General features: G+C 47.3%; 1 protein-coding gene across 9 annotated transcripts in view; it reads left to right on the plus strand.

The window, feature by feature from the left end:
- ARHGEF10L (Rho guanine nucleotide exchange factor 10 like) overlaps nucleotides 1-14,031 on the plus strand; it is a 142,095-nt gene that overhangs the window by 18,711 nt on the left and 109,353 nt on the right. For 8 of the 9 annotated variants that reach the window (XM_079986775.1, XM_079986772.1, XM_079986779.1 and 5 more), the window contains exons 5-6: nucleotides 11,092-11,183; nucleotides 13,231-13,311. In XM_079986775.1, coding sequence (XP_079842901.1) covers nucleotides 11,092-11,183; nucleotides 13,231-13,311 — 173 coding nt within the window. The remainder of the gene's footprint in view (nucleotides 1-11,091; nucleotides 11,184-13,230; nucleotides 13,312-14,031) is intronic. The other variant, XM_079986776.1, reaches the window with a different exon arrangement.

Genomic DNA, 14,031 nt, shown 5'->3' on the forward strand with positions numbered 1-14,031 from the left:
CAACGGGGTGAGCTCCCATTGCTCGGTCCCTGCTCCTGCCAACCTAGCAGTTCAAAAGCATGTCAAAGTGCAAGTAGATAAATAGGAACAGCTTTGGCGGGAAGGTAAACGGAGTTTCTTTGCGCTGCTCTGGTTCGCCAGAAGCGGCTTAGTCATGCTGGCCACATGACCTGGAAGCTGTATGCCGGCTCCCTCAGCCAATAAAGCGAGATGAGCGCTGCAACCCCAGAGTTGGCCACAACTGGACCTAATGGTCAGGGGTTGCTTTACCTTTTATTTGTTATATGCAAATGGCTTTAGATACCTATTGGGTCCATAAATTACCATTTGTCATATCTTCAGCACAGAAAACAGTGACAATTTGTTGTTGACAAAGGACAGCTAAATGGCCTTGGTCCAGTATACCTGAAGGAGCATCTCTACCCGCATCGTTCGGACCGGACATTGAGGTCCAGCACCGAGGGTCTTCTGGCAGTTCCTTCACTGTGAGAAGCCAAGTTACAGGGAACCAGGCAGAGGGCCTTCTCGGTAGTGGCACCCGCCCTGTGGAACGCCCTCCCACCAGATGACAAAGAGAACAACAACTACCAGACTTTTAGAAGACATCTGAAGGCAGCTCTGTTTAGGGAAGCTTTTAATGTTTAACAGACCACTGTATTTTAATACTTTGTTGGAAGCCGCCCAGAGCGGCTGGGGAAACCCAACCAGATGGGCGGGGTATAAATAATAAAATTATTATTATTATTATTATTATTATTATTATTATTATTATTATTATTATTATTATTATTTAAAGGGCCCCATTACCTTCAGTAGCTTAAGGCCTCATCAAACCTAAATCTGGCCCTGCCACTGGTCCTCCCTAACCACTGGTCATGCTGTCTGGGGCTGGTCAAGGAACACCTGTAGGATCACAGTCTCCCCATCCCTAAACTAGACCCTCACTTGCCTTCACTGCCCTGGGCTACTTCCATCATAACTCTGCCTTCTTTTAATGCAGCAATGGAGAACCTGTCGCTTTTCAGATGCTGCTGGAAAGCAATTTGGCATTGAACATTGGCCATTCTGGCTGGGGATGATGATGGGAGTTGTTGTCCAGCCGCAGCAGCTTGCCCATTCCTGAACTAGACCCTCACTTGCCTTCGCTGCCCGTGGCTGCCTCCATCACAACTCTGCTTTATTCTAAAGCAGGGAGGAGAAACCTGTGGTTCTGCAGATCAGGGCTCCTCCGACTTGGGTCGGCGGTTTTTGGACTACAACTCCCATCATCCCTAGCTAGCAGGACCAGTGGCCAGGGATGATGGGAACTGTAGTCCAAAAAAACCAGCTGGCGACCCAGATTTGGGAAACCCTGCCTTCGATTAAAGAAGAAGCTATCAGATATATTGAATGGAGTTCAGTTAGGAGTCGGCGGTCAGGGATGATGGGAATTGTAGTCTAAAACCAGCTGGAGAGCCAAGGCACTGCTCCAGATGGAATCTAGCTTCCTTTTACTATCCCTGACTTGGCGCCAATGGGAGTTGTAGTCCAGCTCCATTTGTGAGGCCTCACCCTGGCTCACCTGAGGTTTGGGCTATCACCCTGGCTAGCCCAGAGACATCTTCCAGGGTGTATCAATTTCAGGAGAGATGCTGGAAGATTGTACTAGCTGCTTCTTCCTAAAGTTCTTGGGTTGTTTCCTGGATCTGGCAACTGGAGGGTTAAACGGCAGGTAGCTCCCTCTTCCCCACTGGCTTCTTAGCCCCTCCCTCTCCAGGTGATAAGAGAGGGAGCTTTTGGGATGCAGCCAGCAGTGCCTGCAGGCCTTGAGTGTCAAGGGAAGTTCTTGTTTACATGGCCTGGTCTGGCAGCTTAGATTATGGGTGTTTCAACAGTCTTTTCCTCTCAAGGTAAGGGGGTGGGGGCAGGAGAAGTCCAAGTTTCCTCTGTGCAAGGCATGCTTCAGCCTTGGAGGAGGAAAAATGTGTTTTTAATCCTAATCCTAATCCCTACCAGGTGGAACCAGGTGGAAAACAGCAGCTCAGTATGGGAGACCTAAGTTATAATAATAATAATATTTTTTTATTTGTACCCCGCCCTTCCTGGTTCAGAAAACCGGGCTCAGGGCGGCTAACAACAAATTTAAAACAATTGATGCAACCAAAACAGCATAAAATACAGTATAAAACGTGAATAACAATAAATTCAGAATTTAAAAATCAGTTTAGGGGGAACCACGGAACAAAAGTTCCTCTGAGCACGTACAAAGTCCAGGCAGTTTGAATCAGTACCACTGGGGACTGAAAAGGTCTCCAGTTTGTCTGCCAGGAATTCACTTCTGGGTGTCAAGCGCCGTTCAAATTTGTTGGTTGGTTGGTTTGCAAAGCCTTACTGGGTATAAGCGACAAGGTTTAGTAACTTTTAGAAGGCAGGTTTTTCATGTTTGATATTGACGCAAGGATCCGGGGGAACATATTCAAATGTGGGTGTCTCTGTGTGAAAATTGCTTTGCAGATAAAACTCTTGTTCCACCCCCCCATATAATTCTTGGCTTGGCTGTTGTTGTGGCTAGAGTCTAACAAGGTGTGTGTGTTGGGGCTGCACCTCAGGCCTGGAGGGGCTAATGTGGACTAAGAAGAGACCTGGTAGAAGCGTATACAATTAAGGAAAGTTTTCTTCCATTTCCCGTGACACTAGAACCGGTACAACGCAGCTGAATGTTTGAAGATTCAGGTCCGATACAGGAAAATCCTCCTTCACATTTGTTGTTGTTGTTTAGTCGTGTCCGACTCTTCGTGACCCCATGGACCAGGGCACACCAGGCACTCCTGTCTTGCACTGCCTCCCGCAGTTTGGTCAAACTAATGCTGGTAGCTTCGCGAACACTGTCCAACCATCTTGTTCTCTGTCGTCCCCTTCTCCTTGTGCCCTCCATCTTTCCCAACATCAGGGTCTTTTCCAGAGAGTCTTCTCTTCTCATGAGGTGGCCAAAGTATTGGAGCCTCAGCTTCAGGATCAGTCCTTCCAGTGAGCACTCAGGGCTGATTTCCTTCAGAATGGAGAGGTTTGATCTTCTTGCAGTCCATGGGACTCTCAAGAGTCTCCCCCAGCACCAGAATTCAAAAGCATCAATTCTTCGGCGATCAGCCTTCTTTATGGTCCAGCTCTCACTTCCATACAGCACTACTGGGAAACCTCCTTCACATAGCGCAGAGCTATCCTGCGGAACTCGCTGCCACAAGAGGCAGCGGTGGTCACCAACTTGGACGGCTTTAAAAGAGGATGGGACAAATTCACAGAGGAGAAGAGGGCTATGGATTGCTCCTGGTCGCAATGGCCCTGTTCTGCCTCCACAGTCCGAGGCAGTGATGGAAATTGCAAAAGGAGAGAGGGATTTTGTGCTTGGATGCTGTTTCTGAGTTTCTGTTTTGTGACATTTGGTCGGCCACTGTGAGAACAGGATACAGATTAGATGGGCCACTGGCTTGATCAGGCAGAGCTCTTACGTTTTTAACTCTGCAAAGGTAAAATCCACAGCGGTATATAAGCATACCAGCCAAACAAAATAGCAATTTCCCTCCATGCGGGTCCCCACGACATTGCACATTGCAGAGTACAGCTCAAGAAAGCCACCATGCTGCTTTCTGCCTGCAGATTGTTAAGGGGGGGGAGATGCAAAACATATTTCCAAAAAGCTGGTTGCTTAATCAGTCTGTTATTCAGCTTATTTCCATAAGCCCACTTAATTTAATTGCTGTTTTCTTCCCACTGATTACCTGGCGTTTGGTTTTGAGAGCCAGCTTTGCTTTTGACAGCCTAAATATTTACATTGTTTCCTTATGTTGATGGTCCAAAACATATGTTGTGCGGGATTAAGTAGATTCAATACGGATAAAAGAAAGTCCTCCTCCGCCCAGGGCGCAGTTAAACTATGGAACTCCTTGCCACAAGAGGCGATGCTGACTGGTGGCTGCCAACTTGGATGGTGTGTTTTCGTGAAAGACCCTCAGCACATGCTCAGAGGTGCCCTGTTTCCATGTATGTCTCTTATTCCCATTTGTGGATCAGTCAGGGATTGATCCCCCCAATTTCACTTTTTCCTTAGAGCAAGCCTGGGGGCCTCCCTCCATGTTGTGGCTGATGAACTTTTTACATGTACAGTGGCTAGGGGTGAGCATCTTGTCCTAAGGGTGTCCCCAAGCTTTCGTTCCTGAAGTTTTGGCTTTGTGGCCGGAGGAACAGGGATGCAGGGTATTGCGAAACGTAGATCCCGGAGGTGACATATGAACTTTGGAATCTGGGGGCCTTTAGAAAAAAAGAGAGAGCAGTTTTGGGAAACCAGGAAGATGGGGATTTCCAAAATGTCATGGAAAGGCAGGTTTTAATATATATCCCAGACCAGATGGCGGTGGTCAAGGTGGAAGTCCAATAGTGGCCTCTAGTGGCAGCTGGGAGAAAAGTATTTATTTTTGAATGGCTGTTACAATTGCGCTATTACAGTGGTCCCTCGGGTTACATATGCTTCAGGTTACAGACTCCGCTAACCCAGAAATAGTGCTTCAGGTTAAGAACTTTGCTTCAGGATGAGAACAGAAATCATGCTCTGGCGGTGCGGCCCCATTAGCTAAAGTGGTGCTTAAGGTTAAGAACAGTTTCAGGTTAAGAACGGACCTCCGGAACGAATTAAGTACTTAACCTGAGGTACCACTGTATTATTGATTTATGAATGGGGAAGGGCAGAATTATATGAACGTAGAGAAGCTGCCTTTTGCAGAATATTGGATCGCCTTAAACAGTCGCGGCCTATCCTACAATTGTAATACCCATTCAATTTTTTTATTTTTGTTGGCTCCCGGATGCCATTAGATTCTTTGACTGTTTAAAGTGGGGTGAGACCACCTTATTTTATTTTAATTTACTGCATTGATATCCCAGCTTCTTTGTTCCAAAGAGCTCAAGGTGGCATATATAATTCTCTTCCTTCCCATTTCACACCCACAACAACCCTGTGAGGTAGTTTAGGCTGAGAGTTACTAGCATAAAATCGCCCGGTAAACTGAGTTGGGGGAGTTGAAACCCAGAGCCTAGTCCAGTGCTCTAACCACTGCACCACATTGCCACTCCAATTCTGCTACAGTTGGAGTTCCTCTAAAACCTAAGTGACTTGCCTTTCTATCCAAAACTAGCACAATTATGTACCATATTTTTCGCTCTATAAGACACACTTTCCCCCCTTCAAAAATTAAGGGGAAATGTGTGTGCCTCTTAGGGAGCGAATGCAGGCTCCTTGGCTTCAGCAATAGCAACGCGAAGCCTCCGAAGCGCAGAAGAAGAGCTCCCCCCGTGCTCCAGAGGCTTCACGTTGCTTTTGCTGAAGGAGTTCCTGCTGCGCTCCGAAGGCTTGTGGATAGCCGCCTGAAGCCTGGAGAGCGAGAGGGGTCAGTGCACACCGATCCCTTTTGCCCTCCAGTCTTCGCTTTGCTGGAGAGGCACTGCACAGTTTTCCTTCTCTGCGTGGCGCCCCTTCAGCGAAGCGGGAGGAGAAATGGAAGGGGCTCCGTTTCTCCTGCTGCTTCGCTGAAGGGGCGCTGAGCAGAGATGGGGAGAATCTTTTTCCCCCTGTTCTCCCCCTCCTATGGTCCGGTGCATCCTATAGAGCAAAAAATACGGTAATTAATTTCAGGGTGCTTTGGTAGGTGTTATTGTGGCTTCCTCTAATGATTCCTGGGAACAGAAGTTTGTTCAGGGGGCTGGGCATCGCTAAGGGAGACCCCTGCTCATGGAGCTACAATTCCCAGGGTTCCATGGGAAGAGGGATTGATTGTAAGAGAACTCTGGGCATGTGCAGAGTGCCTTATTTTTCTTCAACTCGGGACTCAAGGATGAGTTGCAGAATATGCCAGTCTGGTGGGAGCACAGTTCTCTTATTATTTTCCTTTAGAACAGAAGAGTCCTGCTGGATCAGGGTAATGGCCTACCAAGGACTAATATATAAAAGGTAAAGGTAAAAAACCCCTGGATGGTTAAGTCCAGTTAAAGGGGTTGCTGCACTCATCTCGCTTTCAGGCCGAGGGAGCCAGCATTTGTCCACAGACAGCTTCCCGGGTCCTGTGGCCAACATGGCTAAACCACTTCTGGTGCACTGGGACACTGTGACAGAAGCCAGAGTGCACAGAAATGCTGTTTACCTTCCCGCCGGAGCGGTACCTATTTATCTACTTGCACTGGTGTGCTTTCGAATTGCTAGGTTGGCAGGAGCTGGGACAGAGCAATGGGCGCTCACCCCGTCAGGGGGATTCTAACCGCTGACCTTCTGATCGGCAAGCCCAAGAGGCTCGGTGGTTTACTGGTCAGTTCAAACGTTAAAAATGTGTTAGAAAAATGTGACACCAGAATGCGATGTAGAGCAGCGATCCCTTGCCAATGTAAATTTGCACTGAGAGCTGTCTTATGGTTGTGTTTTTTTTAGTGTTTTTACAAATCAGTGTAGATCCAGCATCCTAATCCACATCCTGTCCTCACAGTGGCCAGCCAGATGCTTATTATAGGAAGCAAACAAGCATGTCCACTTTGCACCCCTTTTGCATATCCTTATGCTGGAAAGGGACTTGCTGCATTGGAATTGAATTCTGCTTCTCAGTCGTAGCTTTCATTTCTCCCCCTTTTAAGAAGCAAGTTTCTAGACCTCATGACTTGAGGGATTAAGGCGCTGTGGGTTAAACCACAGAGCCTAGGACCTGCCAATCAGAAGGTCGGCGGTTTGAATCCCCGCGACGGGGTGAGCTCCCGTTGCTCAGTCCCTGCTCCTGCCAACCTAGCAGTTCGAAAGCACCTCAAAGTGCAAGTAGATAAATAGGTACCGCTCCAGCGGAAAGGTAAACGGTATTTCCGTGCGCTGCTCTGGTTCGCCAGAAGCGGCTTAGTCATGCTGGCCACATGACCTGGAAGCTGTATGCCGGCTCCCTCGGCCAATAAAGTGAGATGAGTGCTGCAACCCCAGAGTCGGTCACGACTGGACCTAATGGTCAGGGATACCTTTACCTTTACCTTTATCAACTGCCTTTGATATATGTAATACACACATAAACACACAAACACACACAGTCTGCTGGTTCCAGCAAAGGAAGAATGGACACAAAAACTTATGGAGTATGCAGAAATGGTGAAGCTTACCGGAAGAATAAGAAACCAAGATAACAAACTTTTTATAAAAGAATGAAAATTCTTTTGGATTGAATATTTACAGATAAATTGCAAACAGATAAACACATGGGCAGGATTATTGTAATAACCTGCAGTTTCATAAGAGTATATATTTAAAGTAGATAGAATCATAGAATCATAGAGTTGGAAGAGACCACAAGGGCCATCGAGTCCAACCCCCTGCCAAGCGGGAAACACCATCAGAGCACTCCTGACATATGGTTGTCAAGCCTCTGCTTAAAGACCTCCAAAGAAGGAGACTCCACCACACTCCTTGGCAGCAAATTCCACTGTCAAATAGCTCTTACTGTCAGGAAGTTCTTCCTAATGTTTAGGTGGAATCTTCTTTCTTGTAGTTTGGAACCATTGCTCTGTGTCCGCTTCTCTGGAGCAGCAGAAAACAACCTTTCTCCCTCCTCTATGTGACATCCTTTTATATATTTGAACATGGCTATCATATCACCCCTTAACCTCCTCTTCTCCAGGCTAAACATGCTCAGCTCCCTTAGCCGATCCTCATAAGGCATCGTTTCCAGGCCTTTGACCATTTTGGTTGCCCTCCTCTGGACACGTTCCAGTTTGTCAGTGTCCTTCTTGAACTGTGGTGCCCAGAACTGGACACAGTACTCCAGGTGAGGTCTGACCAGAGCAGAATACAGTGGCACTATTACTTCCCTTGATCTAGATGCTATACTCCTATTGATGCAGCCCAGAATTGCATTGGCTTTTTTAGCTGCCGCATCACACTGTTGGCTCATGTCAAGTTTGTGGTCAACCAAGACTCCTAGATCCTTTTCACATGTACTGCTCTCAAGCCAGGTGTCACCCATCTTGTATTTGTGCCTCTCATTTTTTTTGTCCAAGTGCAATACTTTACATCTCTCCCTGTAAAAATTCATCTTGTTTGTTTTGGCCCAGTTCTCTAATCTGTCAAGGTCGTTTTGAAGTGTGATCCTGTCCTCTGGGTGTTAGCCACCCCTCCCAGTTTGGTGTCATCTGCAAATTTGATCAGGATGCCCTTGAGTCCATCATCCAAGTCGTTGATAAAGATGTTGAATAAGACCGGGCCCAAGACAGAACCCTGTGGCACCCCACTAGTCACTCTTCTCCAGGATGAAGAGGAACCATTGATGAGCACCCTTTGGGTGTAGATGAATAAATGAATAATTTATTGTAGATGAATAAATGAACAAATTAATTTGGATATGCAGAAGATATTAAAATTAATTAAAGGAACTGCAGAAGGGGGGGGGAGTCAAGTTTTGGAAATGTCAAAATGTTTGTAAAATCAGTGAAATGTATAAATTTGGAAAGTATATTAAAACACACACACACACACACACACACACACACACAAAGGCCAGCGGCTCAACTAGTCCAGTATCCTGTTCTCACAGTAGTCCAGTGGGAAACCGGCAAGCAGGATTCGAACACAGGAGCTGCTCTCTCCTCCTGCGGTTTCCAGCAGCTGGTACCCAAAAGCATCACTGCCTCCAGCTTTTCTTTCCTCCTCTGTCAACGAGAGGATTTTAGCAATCCATTTTCCAAAGCCCAGCCATTAAGGGACGTGTGTGTGTCTGTGTGTGTGTGTGTGTGTGTGTGTGTGTGTGTGTGCAGGCAGAGAGCCAGCAAGAGGCGAGGCCTGGCATCTTCAGAAGGATGCTGAGCTTGGTGGGGGGGGGTGGGGGGGTGGAGCAAAGCAGCTGAGGAGGGCGAGGCGGAAATATTGATCGCTGCCTTGCCTGGGCACTGTCAGCATAAAGGCAAGAGGCAGAGAAATTGCACCTTCCACTGCAGCGAAAGGAGTCGAGGATAAAATGGCGCAGCAGCCTTTGGAAGCTGGAGCTGCAGACTCGGGGCCCACAAGCTGCCTTTAAGGGTATGTCAACTGAGCTGATCTGGGGATAATTTCTCCCACTGCATAGTCTGTCCCATTGCTGCGATTAGGGTAGTGGGCGGGGCAGGTGTTGAGACCGAAGCTGCAAACCTCTTCCCTCCCCACTGTGTTTTCCTCTTGTGCTGCTGCTCTTAGATAGCAAGCCTGTGGGGAGGGAGCCTCTGGTTTTGAGTAGCTGCAGGGGAGCTGTGCTGGGAGCTCTTTTGGCACAAGTGTGAGGTGTAGATGCTTGAAAGCAGGGCGGGGAGGAGGAGCCTCAGGTTCGGGGGCCAAATGTATCCACTTTCCCAAGTTGACCTTCCGGGAGTGCTTTTTGCCTGGCTGCAAAAGTTTCCTTGAACTCTGTTTGCGTGTAATAGCTAGCCTAATGTGCAGAGGTGAAATTTGCATCTGTTGCTTCCATCCACTTTTGCAAATGGACCCGCCCACCTCTGGCACGTGACCCCTGAAGGGAACTGCATGCTCAGCTTTTGCTGTAAGCTGTGCCGAGAAAGTATCAGTCATGCTCTGTGGGAGGGACTTCCATAACTCAGGGGTTGCTACCAAGAAGGCCCTGTTCTGAACCAACCTCTAAGAGCAGCAGAGTAACTAAGAAGACCCTTTTTGCCGATCTTAACACACCCCCCCCCGTCCTCCAAGGGGGAAGAATGCATATTGGTGGCATGAATCATTTAGGGTTTTAAACTTTAACGTTTAAAATATTTTGATAAAACAAAATTTCACTAAAGTCAAATTAGGACTCCATGTGGTTGTCAGTTGTGACTTAAAAACAACAGGAGTACACAGCTGGATCAGGCTGGTTGCCCTTCAGGCCCAGTATCCTGTTCTCACAGTTGCCCAACCAGATGCTCCAAAATCCACAAGCAGGATTCGAACACAAGACCACCCTCTCCTCCTGCAGTTTCCTGCAACTGGTATTCAGGTGCACTGAGGCCTCCAGCTGTGGAGGCATGGCTTGGCTGTCATGGCTGGTAGCCGCCAGGAACCTAATTCTCCTCCACAAATTTGTCTGCTTCTCTTTTAAAGCCTTCCACGGTGGTGGCAATTTCTGCCTCCTGTGGCAGGGAGTTCCACATTTTAACCGTGCCGCATGAAGACACTTTCTTTTGCGTCTCCTGAGTCTTCCAACATTCAGCTTCCGTGCATTCCAGTGAGGGGGAAGCAAACTTGTTTACGCGCTTTCTCCACGCCACGTATAATTCTAGAAATGTCTACCATATCACCTTTTACTAGCCTTTTCTCTAAGCTAAAAAATCCCCAAATTTACCTGTTTTATTTATTAGATTCATCATAAGATCTCAGGGTGATTCAACAGGGTAATAATGTTGCTTTTTGGCCAGAACACTTAGGAGTGGTGTGTGTGTGTGTGTGTGTGTAGCAGCTTTTCTCCGACCTCGGTTGTAAAGCGGAACACCCTTTTAAAAATCACTCCTGTGAATTCAAGAACCTTGCAAGTGTCGCATACCGGTTTGGCAACATCTGTAAAAGAGCACCGACTTTCTGCGTTTGCCAAGAAACCACATTGCGAAGATCTGGAGGTGGATGTCTCTTAAGTTGTGGGTGAACATATCAGACGACACAGCGATTCTTCAAACAGCTCTTGTTTATTCACAGGCCAGAACAGAACTGAACTGAAGGGTTCAGCCAGCCTGCTCATATAGAGCTCCACTTGAACGCAACAGTAACCATTTTCTGTAACTATCCAATCACTGAACGTCACTTTCAATCCCTTATTTGCATATGTGGACCTGAGTGAAAACTATCTACAGTATCCCCCTGCTGGCCCAGGGTGAGAACTTCAGTACATAACAATGTCCTTGACCGCCTGCCCGCGGCTATCCTCCTTCTGAGCCTGAGTTTGAACAGGATCCCTGTTTGTGTGCCTGTATTTTTAAAAGCGAAGGGCAGGTGCGCTGAGCCGCTGGGAGCTTACAGGTCTTTTGGGCTGTGGGGTGCGGAGGAAACGGCTTGAGGGATCGGCCCGTCTCAAGGTTGTCCCTTTTTACCTTCAGGTTTCTGGGCGCCGTCAGCAATGGGGAGATTGCCGGTAGTGCGCAAACTGGGGTGCGGACTCACAGCTGGAAACGGAGGAACTCCCGGCGAGGTAATGGCCTTGGGGGACGCGGCATTTGGGCCTGGATTCCTTGTGATGATTCCTGCATTACAGGGAGTGGATTAGATGACATCTGGAACCCTTCCCAATCTTACGATTCTTTGATTCGGTCATTCATTCATGTTAAAGTGTTGGTGCTGACCTATAAAGTCCTAAACGGCCTCAGCCCAGTATACCTGAAGGAGCGTCTCCACTCCCATCATTCAGCCCGGACACTGAGGTCCAGCTCTGAGGGCCTTCTGGCGGTTCCCTTCCTGCAAGAAGTGAGGTTACAGGGAAGCAGGCGGAGGGCCTTCTTGGTGGTGGCTCCCGCCCTGTGGAACACCCTCCCTTCAGATGTCAAGGAAATAAGCAACGATCTTACTTTTAGAAGACATCTGAAGGCAGCCCTGTTTAGGGAAGTTTCCATCATTTTTTTATTTGTATACCGTCTTTCTATGTTACAATACGCAAGGTGGTTTACGAGCTGAAGATCTAGCAATGTAATGCAGTACAAAAATGTGATAATAAAACAAAACTTTAAACTAAGCAACCTACATCAAAAAGTAACACTCAGCAATTGTTATAGTATAAAATAATAATAACAACATATAAAAGTTAAACAGAAATCCACTCAACAGTTACAATAAATAATTTCTAAACTATAATCAGTAAAACAACGGCAAGCCACAGTACATAAAATAATACAATGCAAATTGAGAAGCAGAGACTAGAGGGTGGAAAGAGGCCTTGCCTGATGGAGTCTTTTAATGTTTAATGCTGTACAGTGGTACCTCAGGTTACATACACTTCAGGTTACATACGCTTCAGGTTACAGACTCCACTAACCCAGAAATATTACCTCGGGTTAAGATCTTTGCTTCTGGATGAGAACAGAAATCATGCTCCGGTGGCGTGGCAGCAGCAGGAGGCCTCGTTAGCTAAAGTGGTGCTTCAGGTTAAGAACAGTTTCAGGTTAAGAACAGACCTCCAGAACGAATTAAGTTCTTAACCCAAGGTTCCACTGTATTGTGTTTTTAATATTCTCTTGTGAGTCACCCAGAGTGGCTGGGGAAACCCAGCCAGATTGGAGGGGTATTAATAATAATAATAATAATAATAATAATAATAATAATAATAATAATTTATTATTAAGCAAAGGTTGGGTGCCTATCTGTCCAGCATCCTTTAGCTGTGATTCCTGCTTTGCAGGGGGTTGGACTAGATGACTCTCGAGGTCCCTTTCAACGCTACAATTCTACGATCTGGGGGTTTGGGGAGTACTCTGCACTCTTTACCATACAAACATGCATGTTTCATTCCAGAAACCCACAGGTTGTACCCAGCTTAATGAATGAACCCAGAACATAGGATGCTGTGTCATATATGGAGCCTGGATCATTGATCCATCTAGTTCAATATCGCCTACACTGACTGGCAGCAGCTCTCCAGGATTTCAGCCCTGCCGGAAGATGTTGCCAGTGGGGATTGAGCTTTGGACCTTTTGCCTGCCAAGCAGGTGTTCTGCCACTGATGTGGGCCCTCGGCTCAATATTCTAGCCCTCGTGGTTCTGTATAGAAGGAAACATAGGAAGCTGCCTCTCACTGAGTCAGACCATTGGTCCACCTGGCTTAGTATTGTCTGCACTGACTGGTAGCAGCTCTCCAGGATTTCAGGCAGGGGTCTCTCCCAGCCCTGCCTGAAGATGCTGTCGGGGATTGAACCTGGGACCTTCTGCATGCAAGGCAGGTGCTCTACCCACTGAGCCACAGTCCTCCCCTGCTTATGCCACACCAGTTGCCTTCAGTGGGTCTACTCTGTCAAACAGTGAGCATGTACCCCAAGCTTCTAGTCCTCATCATGGCTTTGCTGTCCCTTCCTTACTGATCGAGCGACGTGGTCCTGTGCACAGGCACTGTTCTGAAAATGCTGTGCAGTGTTTCCGGTTCAACCAGAGATTCCGGGCAGTAGAAATTTCCCCGTTTATTTTATTTTTATTTTTTTCTGGCCTCGAATCCAGCCACCGCCTCTTCCCACCTTGTGTTGCTGTCGTTCCAGGTGGTCAGGCTAACTCCCCAGCCCCAGAAGATGTGATCTATGATGACGTTCCTTACGAAAATGTGGACCTGATCCAGCGTGGTACGGCACCTCCCACAATGCCTCCTTTACCTATCTAGGTTCTGTGTCTTGTTACCTTGAGCGCTACCATTTTCCCTCCTCCCCATTCATTTTAAATCACAACCACCTGCATTGTTTTCCTGAAAGCATCTTCATCGACACTGAACTCCAAGCCACGGTTTATCAAACGACGATTCACCAAACCGGGGTTTGTTTGAGATGTAGGGTGGCTTTTTCAAATTCCTGTTTTCCTTGTGCAGAAAAAAGTACACAATGAACTTAGTGCGGGCGAAGGAAGATAATACAACTCTATAGTAAGTGTTCTGTAGATCCTCTATTTTAATTTCACTCCCAGCTAAGCTACAGGAAAGCAACTGCATGGGTTGGGCTAGATGATTTTTGGGGGTCCCTCCCAAATCTACAGTTCTACGATTCTAATTTCCAGCACTGAAGGCCTGGAAGGTTTTGCAAAGTGGTCTGCCTTTTCCTGCCTTAATTCATCATACTGGAAACATTATTCCTCATTCTCTGTGTTATTTCCTCCTTCCACTTCCAGGGGCTGCCTTGCTCTGCCTGTCGTCTCTCATCGTATTCTATTCACACCCTTTTTCCTTTCCTTCTCTCCCTTGGAAGCTTCCTGTTTCAGAGGACCAATATCCATCCATCACCATCCTTCCCCAGTCGTGCCCACTGTTGCGTCTCTGCAGTCCTTTTCGCTAACTCCCTGTCTCATCCTTCCAG

Source organism: Podarcis cretensis (assembly GCF_951804945.1).
Source record: "Podarcis cretensis genome assembly, chromosome: 8".
Taxonomy (NCBI): Eukaryota; Metazoa; Chordata; class Lepidosauria; order Squamata; family Lacertidae; genus Podarcis; species Podarcis cretensis.